The sequence below is a fragment of the Octopus sinensis genome, linkage group LG3 (genome assembly GCF_006345805.1).
Source record: "Octopus sinensis linkage group LG3, ASM634580v1, whole genome shotgun sequence".
NCBI classification, from domain to species: Eukaryota; Metazoa; Mollusca; class Cephalopoda; order Octopoda; family Octopodidae; genus Octopus; species Octopus sinensis.
Window position 1 is genome coordinate 4,552,939 of NC_042999.1, and position 14,837 is coordinate 4,567,775.

Below are 14,837 nucleotides of genomic sequence, written 5' to 3' on the forward strand. Positions count from 1 at the left end.
CAGCTGGATGCCCTTCCTAACACTAAACACTTTACAGAGTGCACTGGGTGCTATTTTGTGTGGCACCAACACCAGCAGGGTCACCAAGTGACTGGCAGGACAAAGACCTCTCAACTGGGAGAGGGAATGGAACTACAGGAAGTGACTAGAGTACAACAGAGGGATAAAGATAGATGCCTTATACAAAGGAGATACTTGGCTACTCCTGTAGGAGAGGACAGAGAGAAATAGATAAGGGTGGAGATGCATCAGGACCTACCAACATGTAGCAGTGGGGTGGGGATTGAAAATAACAGAAAATTGTTCTTTAAGAAAATGTGTAAAAGATCACATCACAGCACTTTTTTTTTAATTTATTCTCTTGTAATCATTCCCTTTTAACGAAGCCAAATACAATTAATTGTGAAGACTAAGATATAAAAGAATGTCTCGTCTCTTCTAACAGCTTTGAACAAGCCACAGACAAACATAACAACTCTAATGGAAGTGGGAAGACGGCCCTTCAAGGTCTTAAGTTTGGTGGTAATCTGCAGGACGGCTGCTTTGATGGTAAGTAATCTTTTTGAAGAACTGCAGCCGTGGAATCTTCCATTGACCATACCCAGCATTCTTAGAATATTGTTTCAATTGGTGCAAGAATTAGGTCAGACTTTCTTGGCAAGAATAACATTCTGAAGAAAGAAAAAAAAAACAGTAGAAATAGAAATACAACACAATCAAAACAGGAATATATATATTCTTTTCTATTTCAGGTACAAGGAAGTGGTTAGATCGACCCTAGTGTGAAACTGGTACTTAAAGGCAAAGTTGACCTCAGCAGAATTTGAACCCAGGACATAAAGACACAAAATGCCCCTAAGTATTTTGCCCAGCATCCTAATGATTCTACCAACTTTATATATTATGGAGATGCAGTTACATAGCAAGTGATTGCATTGTGGGAGACATATTGTTAGCTATTTAGAAACACACAGAAACTGTTTACTTTGCTTAAACATTTCTTGTTTGTAATAATGGTGCCAACATTTTCATCGGTCGAAACTGCAGCTGAATTTTTGTGTCAGTGAACAAGTCACAGTTTCAAGCAATGACATTTCTTGACTCTATTATTACAAACAATAAATGTTTAAGTGAAATTAAGGCTTTTTGTGTTTCTAAACATCTAAGGCTGCAATCACTGTATACATATATATATATAGATAGATCTTTAAATATATTCAATGAGAATACTATATACTGAATTTATATTGAGTGCTATATTGTATCAAAGTATTAATACTATTAAAATATTTATATATTAAATACAAGTGATTATATATATTTTTTAATAATATTTTTTAATTATATCTATTACCTAATAAGACAAACTTATTTTTACAATTTGACATCAACAATTATTACGCATCAATATCACCAATTATATCAAATAAAGCTATAATTTTAGCCAAAAATCATACTGACATTACACCATAGGAAATTGATATTATTCTATTAGATAGAAAAACACTAATTAAATTCAATGACAAAATATGGTGCCAATCTGGTAATAATAGTTTATTTATTTATTTGATATTACAATGGGATCGTCCGATTCCGCACAGATCTAGTAGGATTATATTTATTATGAGACTAAACAATACTTCCCAGCTTTGATGGGAGGATTATATAGAGATGATGCACTCCTTGTCTATAATGGTAGATCCAAAAGAAAATAGGAAAAATGAGAGAGGAATTATAAAAATTTTGGCTTATCTATCACATTTGAGGAAAGTTATTCTAAAGCAAATTTTTTAGACGTAATCTTAGACCTTAATAATTTAACCTACTATCCATTCCATAAACCTAATGAATATCTTAAATATATAAATATTAATTCAAATTATCATATATTATTTATGATACTTTTAAGTAATGATCTATCTACTAGAATATCTGACCTATCTTATAATGAAGAAATTTTTAATAATCATGCCAATTATTACAATCCGGCTTTAGCTGCTAGCGGATTCAAACAAAATATTAAATACATAAAGGATACTAAACTAAAAATTTTCATAGCACAAATGGAATTAATACATGCGCTACTAAAACAAGAAATAAAGATAACCTTAAATATAACAATAATATGAAATTAATAAAAAATGAAGAACTTCTATACAATAAAAAAACCTAGAAAAAATAATGATAGGCAAAGAACTAAATATAATAATAACGACAAATACTCAATGAAAAATATACAAATCCCAAAACTAATATATAAATGTAATTAAACTATCTAATAGAAGTGGAAGGAGAGACATTATTTGGTACAAACTGCCATTTTCATTAAATGTTAAGGGTTTAGCAAAAAAGTTTTTAAATATAGTTAAAAAAAGTTTTCCTAGGAATCATAAATATCATCATATATTTAATAGATTATCGATTAAAATATCCTTCTCTACAATATCAAACATAGGATCTAATATAGCCTGTTCTCATAAAAGGAAAATTAACAAATATAAAAACAGCCATAATAATAATAACTTTAACAATAATAATAATGATGGTAATAATATAAGAACTAACAATAGGAGTATATGTAATACTTATAATACTGGAACACCTAAACCCAAGCAAAATTCTAACTACAATACATTTGAAAATATAAAAAGTGCCTTAGATAATATAATACCACAAGCTAATAATATTAAAAATAATTCAAAAGCAATAAATATATCTAATTCTATGATAAATAATACTACAATAAATTCAACATTAATACCACAAATAACCATAACAATAGTAGACACTATTCAGCTGAACAGAAATATAATAATAAAAATAAGAACTGCTCATGTGAAAATTAAAAATTATGTCCTTTAAAAGGCAATTGTAGAAGATTTAATGTAATATACAAATGCAGAGTTACATTAATTAATAATTCACAAAGTAAGGTATATAAAGGTAGTTCTGTTAATTTTAAGCAAAGATTTTTAGTGCGAATATATTCCTTTAAGCCAAATATAGCCACCAATACAACGTCATTAGCTACATATATACATAAACTAAAGAAAAACAAAGTTAACTATAAATTGGAATGGTCTCTAATAGATTCAGCCACACCATACACGCATAAATCTAATAGTTGCCGTCTCTGTATGAAAGAATCACTGTATATATTATTATATAAACATAAGAACTTAATAAATTGTCAGTCAGAAGCACTTTTAGAAGCATTATTTTAAACACTCTTAGATTACCAATAGGAAAACAGATTAAAAGATTAGTAAACTTACTTGTCTTGCTTGGTCGACAGCTGTAGCAAAGGCATGAACTTCCGCTGAGCAGTTAAGTGGGTGAGACTGATTGGTGCGATAGCATTCCAATACCTTCAGCTGGAGATCTTCGCAGACAGGAGCCTCAACATGTTTTCTGTAATTGACAAAAGTAAAGTTGACTAATTCATCATCATCATTGTTGGACAGTTCGACCAGGGTCTGGGAAGCCAGGAGGCTGCACCAGGCTCCAGTATGATCTGGCAGTGTTTCTACAGCTGGATGCCCTTCCTAATGCCAACCACTCCATGAGTGTAGTGGGTGCTTTTTACGTTGGTGCCTTTTACGTGCCACAGGTACAGAAGCCAGTCAAGGCGGCGCTGGCATCGGCCATATTCGGATGGTGCTTTTTACGTGCCACTGGCAATACTAAATACATTTAGAATATACAAGTGTGTTTAAATGAGTTTAGCATCATACTTTTAACATCCACATTTCAATGGTTGAATAGAGTTTATCGAGGCTGATTTTCTGTGGCCGGATGTTCTTCCTGGGGCCACCATAACTTATTTCCAAGCAAAGTCATATTACTCCCATGGCTAGGCTTGCATTCACAGAACATTGGAAACAAATGACACTACTTGTTTAACAGTGACACTCGTTCACAACTACCACACTTTAAGAAGACACACACACACACACACACACAGGCTTCTTTCAGTTTCCATCAACCAGATCCACTTACAAGGGTTTGGTCAGTGTAGGGATATAGTAGAAGACACTTTCCCAAGATGTCATGCAGTAGAACTGAACCTGAAACCATGCGGTTGGAAAGTAAACTTCTTAACCACACAGCCACATCTGCACCCCTTATTTCTCAAAGTGGATGTAGATATATACAAGATTGCCTTATTTGGAAGGTGAAATAGCAACAACATAAGACAGCCAATAAGAACTAAATAAGAAAAAGCAGCAGCTCACAGCTGAAACGAATTAATCAAATCCATAAACTGATCCATATAACCTACTCTTTTATTCTTTTACTTGTTTCAGTCATTTGACTGGCCATGCTGGAGCACTGCCTTTAGTCAAGCAAATCAACCCCAGGACTTATTCTTTGTAAGTCTGGTACTTAATCTATCAGTTTCTTTTGCTGAACTGTTAAGTTACAGCGACGTAAGCACACCAGCATCGGTTGTCAAGCGATGTTGGGGAAACAAACAAACATACACACACATATATATATATATATATACACATATACTCGACGGGCTTCTTTCAGTTTTCATCTACCAAATCCACTCACAAGGCTTTGGTCGGCCCGAGGTTATAGTAGAAGACACTTGCCCAAGGTGCCACACAGTGGGACTGAACCCGGAACCATGTGGCTGGTAAACAAGCTACTTACCACACAGCCACTCCTACGCCTATTTATTATATACATTTGAAATAGGATCTAACATCAACATTCTCGATTGTAATACAAGTAGTATGGCAGTAATAGTGATGTAAATGGAATAATCTCAGACCGGGCAATGTATGTGTTTATGAGCGAAACACCTAAGCCCCATGCAGCTGCGGCAGAAGGTAATGGCGAAACTTCTGCTGACTCTTTCGCCACAATTTCTCTCACTCTTTCCTCCTGCATCTTGCAGCTCACCTGCGACAGACCGGTGTCTTGTCCAGGTGGGGAACCTATATGCCAAGGAAACCGGGAAACCGGCCCTTATGAGCCAGGTATGGCTCGAGAAGAAACAAACAAACAACATGTGGTTGGGAAGCAAAGTTCTTACCACAAAGCCATTCCTGCACTTCATGAATATTTCTAACATTATTTACAGAACAGAATAACCAATGAAAAGACAAAAGAAAATTTCAGGTGTGTTGCTAATTTTTTTCCTTTTAACAAAAAAAAAAAGAAGAAAAAAAAACAAAGGAGTGGCTGTGTGGTAAGTAGCTTGCTAACCAACCACATGGTTCTGGGTTCAGTCCCACTGCGTGGCATCTTGGGCAAGTGTCTTCTACTATAGCCTCGGGCCGACCAAAGCCTTGTGAGTGGATTTGGTAGACGGAAACCGAAAGAAGCCTGTCGTATATATATATATATATATATGCGTGTATGTTTGTCCCCCCAACATCGCTTCACAAACGATGCTGGTGTGTTTACGTCCCCGTCACTTAGCGGTTCGGCAAAAGAGACCGATAGAATAAGTACTAGGCTTACAAAGAATAAGTCCCCGGGTCGATTTGCTCGACTAAAGATGATGCTCCAGCATGGCCGCAGTCAAATGACTGAAACAAGTAAAAGAGAGTACAGATCACATTACATAAAATTCTAAAAGATCAACTCCCACCCATCCATCACGCAAATAGGGATACAATTTACTCACAGGAATTTGTTTTCTACTTCTTCCACTGCTTTTGCAAATTCTTGCCTTGTGGCAGTATTCATCTTTGTACTCTGGAACACGGAATATAAGGTGAAAGAGAAATGGAAATTTGAGAAACTATTGTCCTTGGGAATACAGAACAGAAATATCATACAAGTTTACAAAGGAAAAGGTTTGGTAATTTCAAAGATTTTACATAACTGTCGTGGATACATTGTTTGGTCATCTCAGCAGCTTGGTCTAATACAAGATTTATGTTGAGGCAACTGATCTATTATTAAGAATATCGTCAACATCACTGGAAACATATGGGGCAGTTCATTGAGGTGGATTTTCTGCAGCCAGGTGCTCTTCCAGTCACCAACAATAACTGGTTTCCAAGCAAGGAAATATTTTTCCATGGCCAGAGATAAAGGAAACTGCTTGTATGGCAGTGATGCTCATTTACAGCTTTTGCACAGTGTCAGGACAAGGCCACACACAGGTACATATGATTGTGTGTGTGTGGGTATACATACACACACATCATCATTTAACATCTGCTTTCCATGCTGGCATGGGTTGGACGGTTTGACAGAGGGCTGGCGAACCAGATGGCTGCACCAGGCTTCAGTCTGATCTGGCAGAGTTTCTACAGCTGGATGCCCTTCCTAACGCCAACCACTCCAAGAGTGTAGTGGCTGCTTTTACGTGCCACCGGCACGAGGGCTAGTCAGGCGGTACTGGCAATGGTCACACGCAAATGGTGTTTTTTATGTGCCACTTGCACAGATGCCAGTCTAGCAGCACTGGCAACAACCTTGCTCGAATGTTGTTTTCATGTGCCACTGGCACAAGTGCCAGTATGGTGACACTGGTAACGATCACACGCGAATGGTATTCCATCTACCAAATCCACTCACAAGACTTTGGTTGGCCAATGACCATAGAAAACCTTGTCCAAGATACCCAAGGTGTCGTGCAGTGGGACTGAACCCAAAATCATGGGGTTGGAAAGCAAACTTCCTAACCACACAACCATGCCTGTGCCTCTGTTAGAAAAACTGTAATTCAAAACTCTGGGCAGACAAACAACTTATTTCTTTTCCTGTGAAGCCTTCCATGGCTTAGTGGTTAGGGTATTCCAGTTCACAATTGTAAGGTTGTGAATTCAATTCCCAGTGAGAACTACATTAAAGGTGTGCATGTCTGTGGAGTACTCATCCACTTGCACATTAATTTCATGAGCAGGCTGTTTTATTGATAAGATCAGCTGGAACCCTCAACGTTGTAACCGCCTTCACAAGTCTGTTTAGCTAAATGGCAAAACCAATGAATAACTCATATTTTAAAACACTAAACAATTTTTAGTTTTAAAAGAAAAAAAAATTGAAAATCACAAACCTGGAGTTGCAGAGATTGCATTTTATCTTGGTAAAATTCTTCAATGGATCTGAAAGCTTTTTCTCGCTCCACATAAATTTCGTTCATTTGTTTATAAATATGATTTCGTTCCATGGCAATCAATTCCTTCTCCTTGCTTTCGGCCTCAACAGCTGGAGCAAGAACTTCTGGCGGCTACCAGGAACAATATCAAATAAAACCATTTTCATTTCTTTCAACAACAACAACAGTCCAGACATTAAACTGGGGTCCGTGTAAAAATTTGATTATCGATATGTCAATAAGCCCATGAAGATCAGTAGCAATGAAGAGTGGATTAATTTTAGAAGATTTAAGATTTGCAGAACATGTCTAAATTTTAATTACTGTTAGTTCTCACTCCACAGCAAAAGTTATATATGGAAGGGGTAATACACACAATTACGAATGATTTGAAAAACTATATTCACTGAAACACCTAACTTTAACCCTTTAGCATTTAAACTGGCCCTAACCGGCCAAAAGTATTCTGCCTGTTTTATGTTCAAACTGGCCAGATCTGGTCTCTCACACTAACCCTACAATATCGTTTTAAAAGTTAACAGCTACCTCATCAAAATCTCATCACTACAAGATAATGCTGGATTAGTTCAAAACAAAGTGGATGAAAAGGGATTAATTTTGGCAGAATAATGTGAACACTAAAGGGTTAAAGACAGCCAAAGAACTACACATCACTTATCTAAAAGATGGACAAACCCTCTGGATACCAACCCACCTGGCACTGCTGCTGGGTTCTTTGACTCAAACCTCCTGATTTAACCCTTTGGCATTCACATTACTCTGTCAAATGTAATGTTTATTTATCCACATTGAATTAATCGTGAATTATTTCAAAGCTTTGAGATTTCAAACTTTGTGTTTGCTTACTTTCAGAATGACATTGTAAGGTAGACGTGAGAAGCCAGATCCAGCCAGTTTGAATATAAAACCAGTAGGAGTATTTTTAGCCAGATATGGCTAGTTTAAATGCTAAAGAACTGAAGTGATCTAAATTTAAACCTTTCATCATAATTTCATGTTACTTTCTCGTCTAGATGCCAGTTTAAAAATGACAAAACTATTTCGATAAATTTTTCATTATTTTCAAAACTAATTAAAATAAAGGCATTTTATTTCAACAGAAATATGGTAATAAAATGGTCAACCCTTTCGATACCAACCTACCTGAAACTGCCCTTGGCTATATGATACTTCTCATGATCTAAATTCACCTTTAGCATGCTTAAGGCACATCATGTCACTGTACGAGTTTTCTCCCCTGTAGCTGCAGGTGCATTGTGTCGCATTGAGAAAACTCATACAGCAATGTGAGGCATCTACAGCATGTTAAAGGTTTAAAGCTTTTCATAAAAATTTCATTTTAATTTTTGTTCCAAATATCAATTTAACAATGACATCATCATTATCACCTTTACCATTTACATCCACTTTTCCCTGCCTGCATGGGTCAGATGGAATTCATTTAGGCATATTTCTTATAGCTGGATGCCCTTCTAGTCACCAACTCTCAACTGTTTCCAAGCAAGAAATATTTTTCTGGCAATATTACCTTGCATATTCACATGGGTCAGACAAGGTGATGCTTGTCTACAACCATCACAGGATGTCAAGACAAAGATACACATCAGCACACACACACACACACATGAGGCTTCTCATAGTTTCCATCAATCAAATCCATTCACAAGGCTTCGGTCAGGTCATGGTTATAGGACACTTGCCCAAGGTGCCACACAGTGAGATTGAACCTGACACTATCATACTTGGGAAGCAAGCTTCTTAACCACTCAGCCACACACACATTATTTTACTAAATTCTTTGTTATCTTAGAAATTTATTAAAATATGTAGAGAGTGTATTTCAGTGGCAATATAGTAAGAAAAGAGTTAAAGAAAGTTAGCAACATTTCTCTATTTACATCGAAGATTAAATACAGAATATGAAACAAGATCAACATTTGCAATATTTTCTAAACATACATTGATCTCATACAAACCTTGTCACATTAATTCAATTTAGCCATAAGTACAAAATGAAATAAAAGTAAATTAAAATGAAATAAAATACAATTAAATTAAAATGAAATAAAATTAAATGAAATGAAATAAAATAAAATTAAAATTAAATTAAATTAAATTAAAATGAAATAAAATTAAATTAAAATGAAATAAGATTAAATTAAAATGAAATAAAATAAAAATAAAATTTTTAAAATGAAATAAAAATTAAATAAAATCATGAAATAATAAGCAAAATTTTCTCTTTGCTACAAAAAAAAAATTAAATTATTGTGGAATGTAACAGCAGCAGATAGCAAGCTAAAAATAAAAGCCTCAAGAAAATAAAGATGATTAAATGATAAAATGCTGTAAAGAATTTAGAATTTTGTTAGATGAAAAAATAAGACTTCCATCAATTATTAAGACCAAGTTTTAAGTCTTAGAACCATCACTGTCCTTGTTTAAACGTCCACTTTTTCATGCTCACATGGGTCGGACAATTTGTTGACCTAGGATTTTCTATGCTCAGAAGCTTCTTCTGTCCCTCAACCGGATGAGATGATACATTCCTCTTTCTCCTCAATGGTATGTCACCTTTGGAGAATTCTTGAATCTTGAGATTATCTCTGCTTCACGTCGTGTGGAGTTGATCATCATTGACATTGTCAACAGGAGGAAACGAGTTTTAATAAACCAAGAATTTATGCTGTGTGGTATTTGGAACACACGGATTTCTCTGTCTTGTTCAAATACATGCGACTGACCATTAAGTTCTTCCTCTTGGACACTTTATATGTGTGTGTGTGTGTATGTATATGTATATATATATATGTGTGTGTGCATATGTATATATATAGATATATATGTATATAGATATATATATATATATATATATATTATATGTATATAGATATATAAATATGTATATAGATATATAAATATATAGATATATATATGTATATAGATATATAAATATGTATATAGATATATAAATATATATATATATTTATGTATATAGATATATATATGTATATATATTTGACAAAATGGGTAAAAATTAAAAAAGTGCATAGCATTACATTAAACAATACATTCAAAAGTTTAAATAGAAACGCAAATGGAAAATTCTCCATGTAGAATCCTGCTAATTTCTCCCCAGTTCTTGTCCACAAGATCACGCCTTTAACGATAACATTGTTCACTTTTGGTGGCATGAAGCTGCTGGGAATAGCAAACGGACAGGTGACAGTGAAGAAAACTGTCCACTGTTCATTTGCAATTTCCAGCAGCTTCTCTCCATTAATGCCAACAAAAATCAACAAAATTATTGTTAAAGGGATGAAACTGTTAGGATCTTTTGGACAAGAACTGATGAGAAATTAGGAATATCCTATGTGGGAAATTTCCATCTGTTAGGTTTCTATTTAAATTTTAGAACATATGTATTAGGTCATCCCATAAATAATGCAGTTTTTTTCATTTGTATGAACTAAAAGTCGGAGAGGGACGAAATAAACTACCCGCATCATCTTGCTATAAAAGCAGGTAGTAATTTTACTTCGTCCTTATTCTTAGTGCATGTTTTGGAGAGTGCAGTTCGATTTTAACAGCTATTTTTTCAAAGCTATAATGGAAGTGACAAAGGAGCATATTCAGCATATTTTGCTTTATGAGTTCAATAAAAGCAACAATGCAATGGGAAGTGCAAAGATTATTAATGCAGTATATGGGGATCGGACAATAAGTGTAAACCAGAGTCAACGGTGGTTCTAGAAATTCTGAGCCAGAAACTACAGCCTAGAAGATGAGATTTGTCCTGGAAGATCTGTAGAGCCTGTTGAGGACATCTTGCAAATCTGGTGGAACAAAATCCCATTACAACTGTTGAGGAACTAGCAGAGAAGTTTGGATTTGGTCATTCAACCAGTCATTTAAATCAGCATTAGAAGAAAAATGACCATCTTTGGTTTCAAGACAAAAGGTGTTCTTCCATCAGGATAATGCTCAGCCACATACAGCAAAGATGACATTCCAAAGGCTGGAGCAGTTTGAATGGGAAATGATGCCTCACCCACCATATTCACTAGATGTTGTCCCATCTGATTATCATTTATTCCACAGTCAGTACTGGAAGAGTATTTTTCATAAGGAAGAAGTGAATTTTGGAAGAGGAGCCTTGCAAGTCTACCAGATAGACAGTAGAGCATTGTAGAAAATGAAGGGCAATATATTTTAGATTAAAAAAGAACTTTGATTATATTAATTTTGAAAAATTAAAGAAGTATAAAGAAATTGCATTATTTATGGAATGACCCAATATGTATATATATATAGATATATATGTATGCGTATATATATATATATATATGTGTGTATGTATGTATATTATATATATATATATACACACACAAGTGAGTGGACAAACAAAAGAAAAAGGTATTCAACACATTTTTAAAAAACAGTTCCACACATTTTTATTTAAAATAGTTTGATTTGGTTCCATGTGACTAACAGTTTTGCAGGCTTCTAACAGAAAGCAAACTTGTTTAGTCTCAGATAAGAGAATGGAGGAATTTTACCATTCAGCAATCTGAGCCTGAATGAGTTAGGTTTCTGTTAGAAGTTTGCAAAATTCAAAATCACATGCAACCAAATCAAACTGTTTTAAATGAAAATAATAACAATTATATACATATGTATATATATATGTGTGTATATATATATATATATATATATTTTATATATATATGTATATATATATATATATACACTGATCAACACCATTATTTGATATCCAATTCTCCACCCTTCCAGGTGTCACACAGAGTTTGTTGAGGCAAAACGTCTAAGGGCAGATGCCTTTGCTGTCACCAACCATTACCTGTCTTCAAGCAAGTTAATAGTCACCTGTGTCCAACATGCTTTTCGCAAAAGACAGGAAATTGAGATCACAAATGTGATAGTGATGCCCATGTGTAATTATAAGACAAGGGAACACACAAGCAAACATATATATATGAATATATACACGTCTGTATCAGTGTGTATATGTACATACGTACATACATGCATACATGTGCATATATATATATATATATATATATATATATATATATATATATGCATGCATGCATACATACATTGCCAAAGATCCCAGCATCACCATCACAATACAGGACCAGATACTGCTTGGGTTTCAAGAACCCATAGCTCCTCAATATTCTTCCAAAATGAGTGAGTGGCCTGTATGATGTGCACGTGTCTTCAAAACAAAACTGTATCTCCTCCTGCCAAGGGTTTGAGATGATCCTACCTCGTGGCAGGAAACAGAGATGAAGGTAGCAGCACCAATCCCACCTCATTCACTGAATGCCACACATCAGAGAAAGGTTTCAAATAATGGTGTAGCACAGCCAACAGTAGTGCCCCAGCATGACCACAGCTCTAAAGCTGATACAATTTCGAAAGTTAAAGAATATACATGCATACATATGTATGTATATATATACACATATATATATGCATACATGTATATATATATATACATGTATATATATGCATACGTGTATATACATATATATATATGCATGTGTATACATATGTATGCATACGTGTATATATATGCATAAGTGTATATATATATATATATGCATACGTGTATATATATATATATATATGCATACATATGTATATATAGATATCTATATGCATGTATATATATGTATATGTGTGTGCATACATACATGCATGCATGTACGTACGTATATATATTTCATATGTATGTGAAAAGTCGAAAAGTAATACACAATTGATATATATATATATATATATATATATATATATATATATATATATATATGTGTGTGTGTGTGTATATTATACATACGCATACGTATATGTAACTTTTTGATACCACTTCAATGCACATATATATATGCATTGATGTGATATCAAAAAGTTCCCAGACTAATTCTCTAGCACACCAACAGATGGCAGCACACAGTTGCATGCTTGGTGAGAGCCAGCCTTGTGCCAAATGAATTCACTGTGTTTACTTTGCAACTGCTGAAATTTGTGATGCCAAGTATACTGTAGCTACGATTTTGTCACGAACAGGAAGTTGGAAGAAAGAGTGAACGCGAAATTTAGAGTTAAACTTGAGAATTCTGCTACAGAGACATTGAGCAAACTTACAACAAATTACAGAGATGAGGCAATGGGTAGTACACAATATTTTGAGTATCACAGGCATTTCAAAAGCAGAAGAACATCCCTGGAATATGATGAGTGATCTAGAGAAAAACTGGCCACAAGTGCCATCCCAGGAAATGTGGAGAAAATTCATCAGCTTGTAGATGAGGGTCATCGGAGGAGGGTCAGTGACATTGCTGATGTTGTTGTTGTTCTGTTGTATTCCTCCATGTAGGAATTCCCAATGTTTGAAATGAACATGTGGCATGTCACTGCTGAATTTGTCCCCTGCCTGCTGACCACTAAGCAGAAAGAACATCCTGAGTGTGTCAAGATCGCTATCAGTGTGCCACAGATGACCCATCCTTTGTGTCAAGGATTATCACTGGTGACAAGAGTAGGGTCTACGAGTATGACGCTGAGACAAAGCAGCAGCTGTCCTAATAGAAGAGTCCTTCATCTCCATGACCGACAAAGGCTTAACAAAACTGCACCTCAAGTAAGAGCACACTCACCATTTTATTTCAACAACCACAGTAATTGGGCATCGAGAATTCTTGCCCCAAAGCCAGACTGTCAACTGAGAGTTCTACTGCAATATTTTGAAGAATGTGAAGGAGGACATTTGGCAAAACTGACCAGTGGAGCACAAAGAACAGGATTCTTGACAATGACCCCTGTCACCAAGCTCTCCTCACTCATGAATTTTCTCCAAAAACCAGCATGGTACCACTCTTGCACCCACCTTATTAACAAGATTTTGCAGCTACAGACTTCCATCTCTTCTCCAAGATGAAAGTGCAGCTCAAAGGTCACCATTCCAACACCATTGTCAAGATCGAGAGCAAATCACAGAAGGTCCTCAACTCACTTAAGGAAAACGATATCCAAGCCGGATTCCAGAAGTGGCAGGAATGCAAGGCGACAATTTCGAAAACTTAGGTAAATAAGTTGATTTGTATTAAACGTAACTAGTCTGGGGACATTTTGATACCACCTTGTATGTGTATATACATATGTGTGTGTGTATATAAATATTATACATATATACATACATATAAATATATATAAATGCAAGTATATATACATACATATATATACATTACACACACACACACGTATGTATGTGTATATATGTATATCATCATCATCATCATCGTTTAGCGTCCGTTTTCCATGCTAGCATGGGTTGGACGGTTCTACTGGGGTCTGTGAAGCCAGAAGGCTTCATCAGGCCCAGTCAAATCTGGCAGTGTTTCTACGGCTGGATGCCCTTCCTAACGCCAACCACTCCGTGAGTGTAGTGGGTGCTTTTTACGTGCCACCCGCACTGGTGCCAGACAGAGCTGGCAAACGGCCATGAACGGATGGTGCTTTTATGTGCCACCGGCACGAGGGCCAGGCGAGGCTGGCAACGGACACGAAACGGGGCGGTGCTGGCAACGGTCGCGAAACGGAAAGTTCTCTTACATGCCACCGGCACTGGTAACACATCTGCAATTTCCATTGATCGATTTCCATTGATCGATTTTGATTCTGATCGTCACTTGCCTCAACGGGTCTTCACAAGCAGAGT

At 35.4% G+C, this 14,837-nt stretch overlaps 1 protein-coding gene across 5 annotated transcripts in view; it reads right to left on the minus strand.

Annotated features, from left to right (window-relative positions):
* Window positions 1–306: 306 nt before the first annotated feature.
* The window catches only part of LOC115209252 (titin), a 46,190-nt gene continuing 31,659 nt past the window's right edge, over window positions 307–14,837 (minus strand). For all 5 annotated transcript variants that reach the window (XM_036500828.1, XM_036500827.1, XM_036500826.1 and 2 more), the window contains 4 exons: window positions 7,028–7,201; window positions 5,645–5,715; window positions 3,276–3,411; window positions 307–671 (listed from right to left, as the gene is read on the minus strand). In XM_036500828.1, the coding sequence (XP_036356721.1) occupies window positions 645–671; window positions 3,276–3,411; window positions 5,645–5,715; window positions 7,028–7,201 (408 nt within the window). In that variant the 3' untranslated portion in view covers window positions 307–644. The remainder of the gene's footprint in view (window positions 672–3,275; window positions 3,412–5,644; window positions 5,716–7,027; window positions 7,202–14,837) is intronic.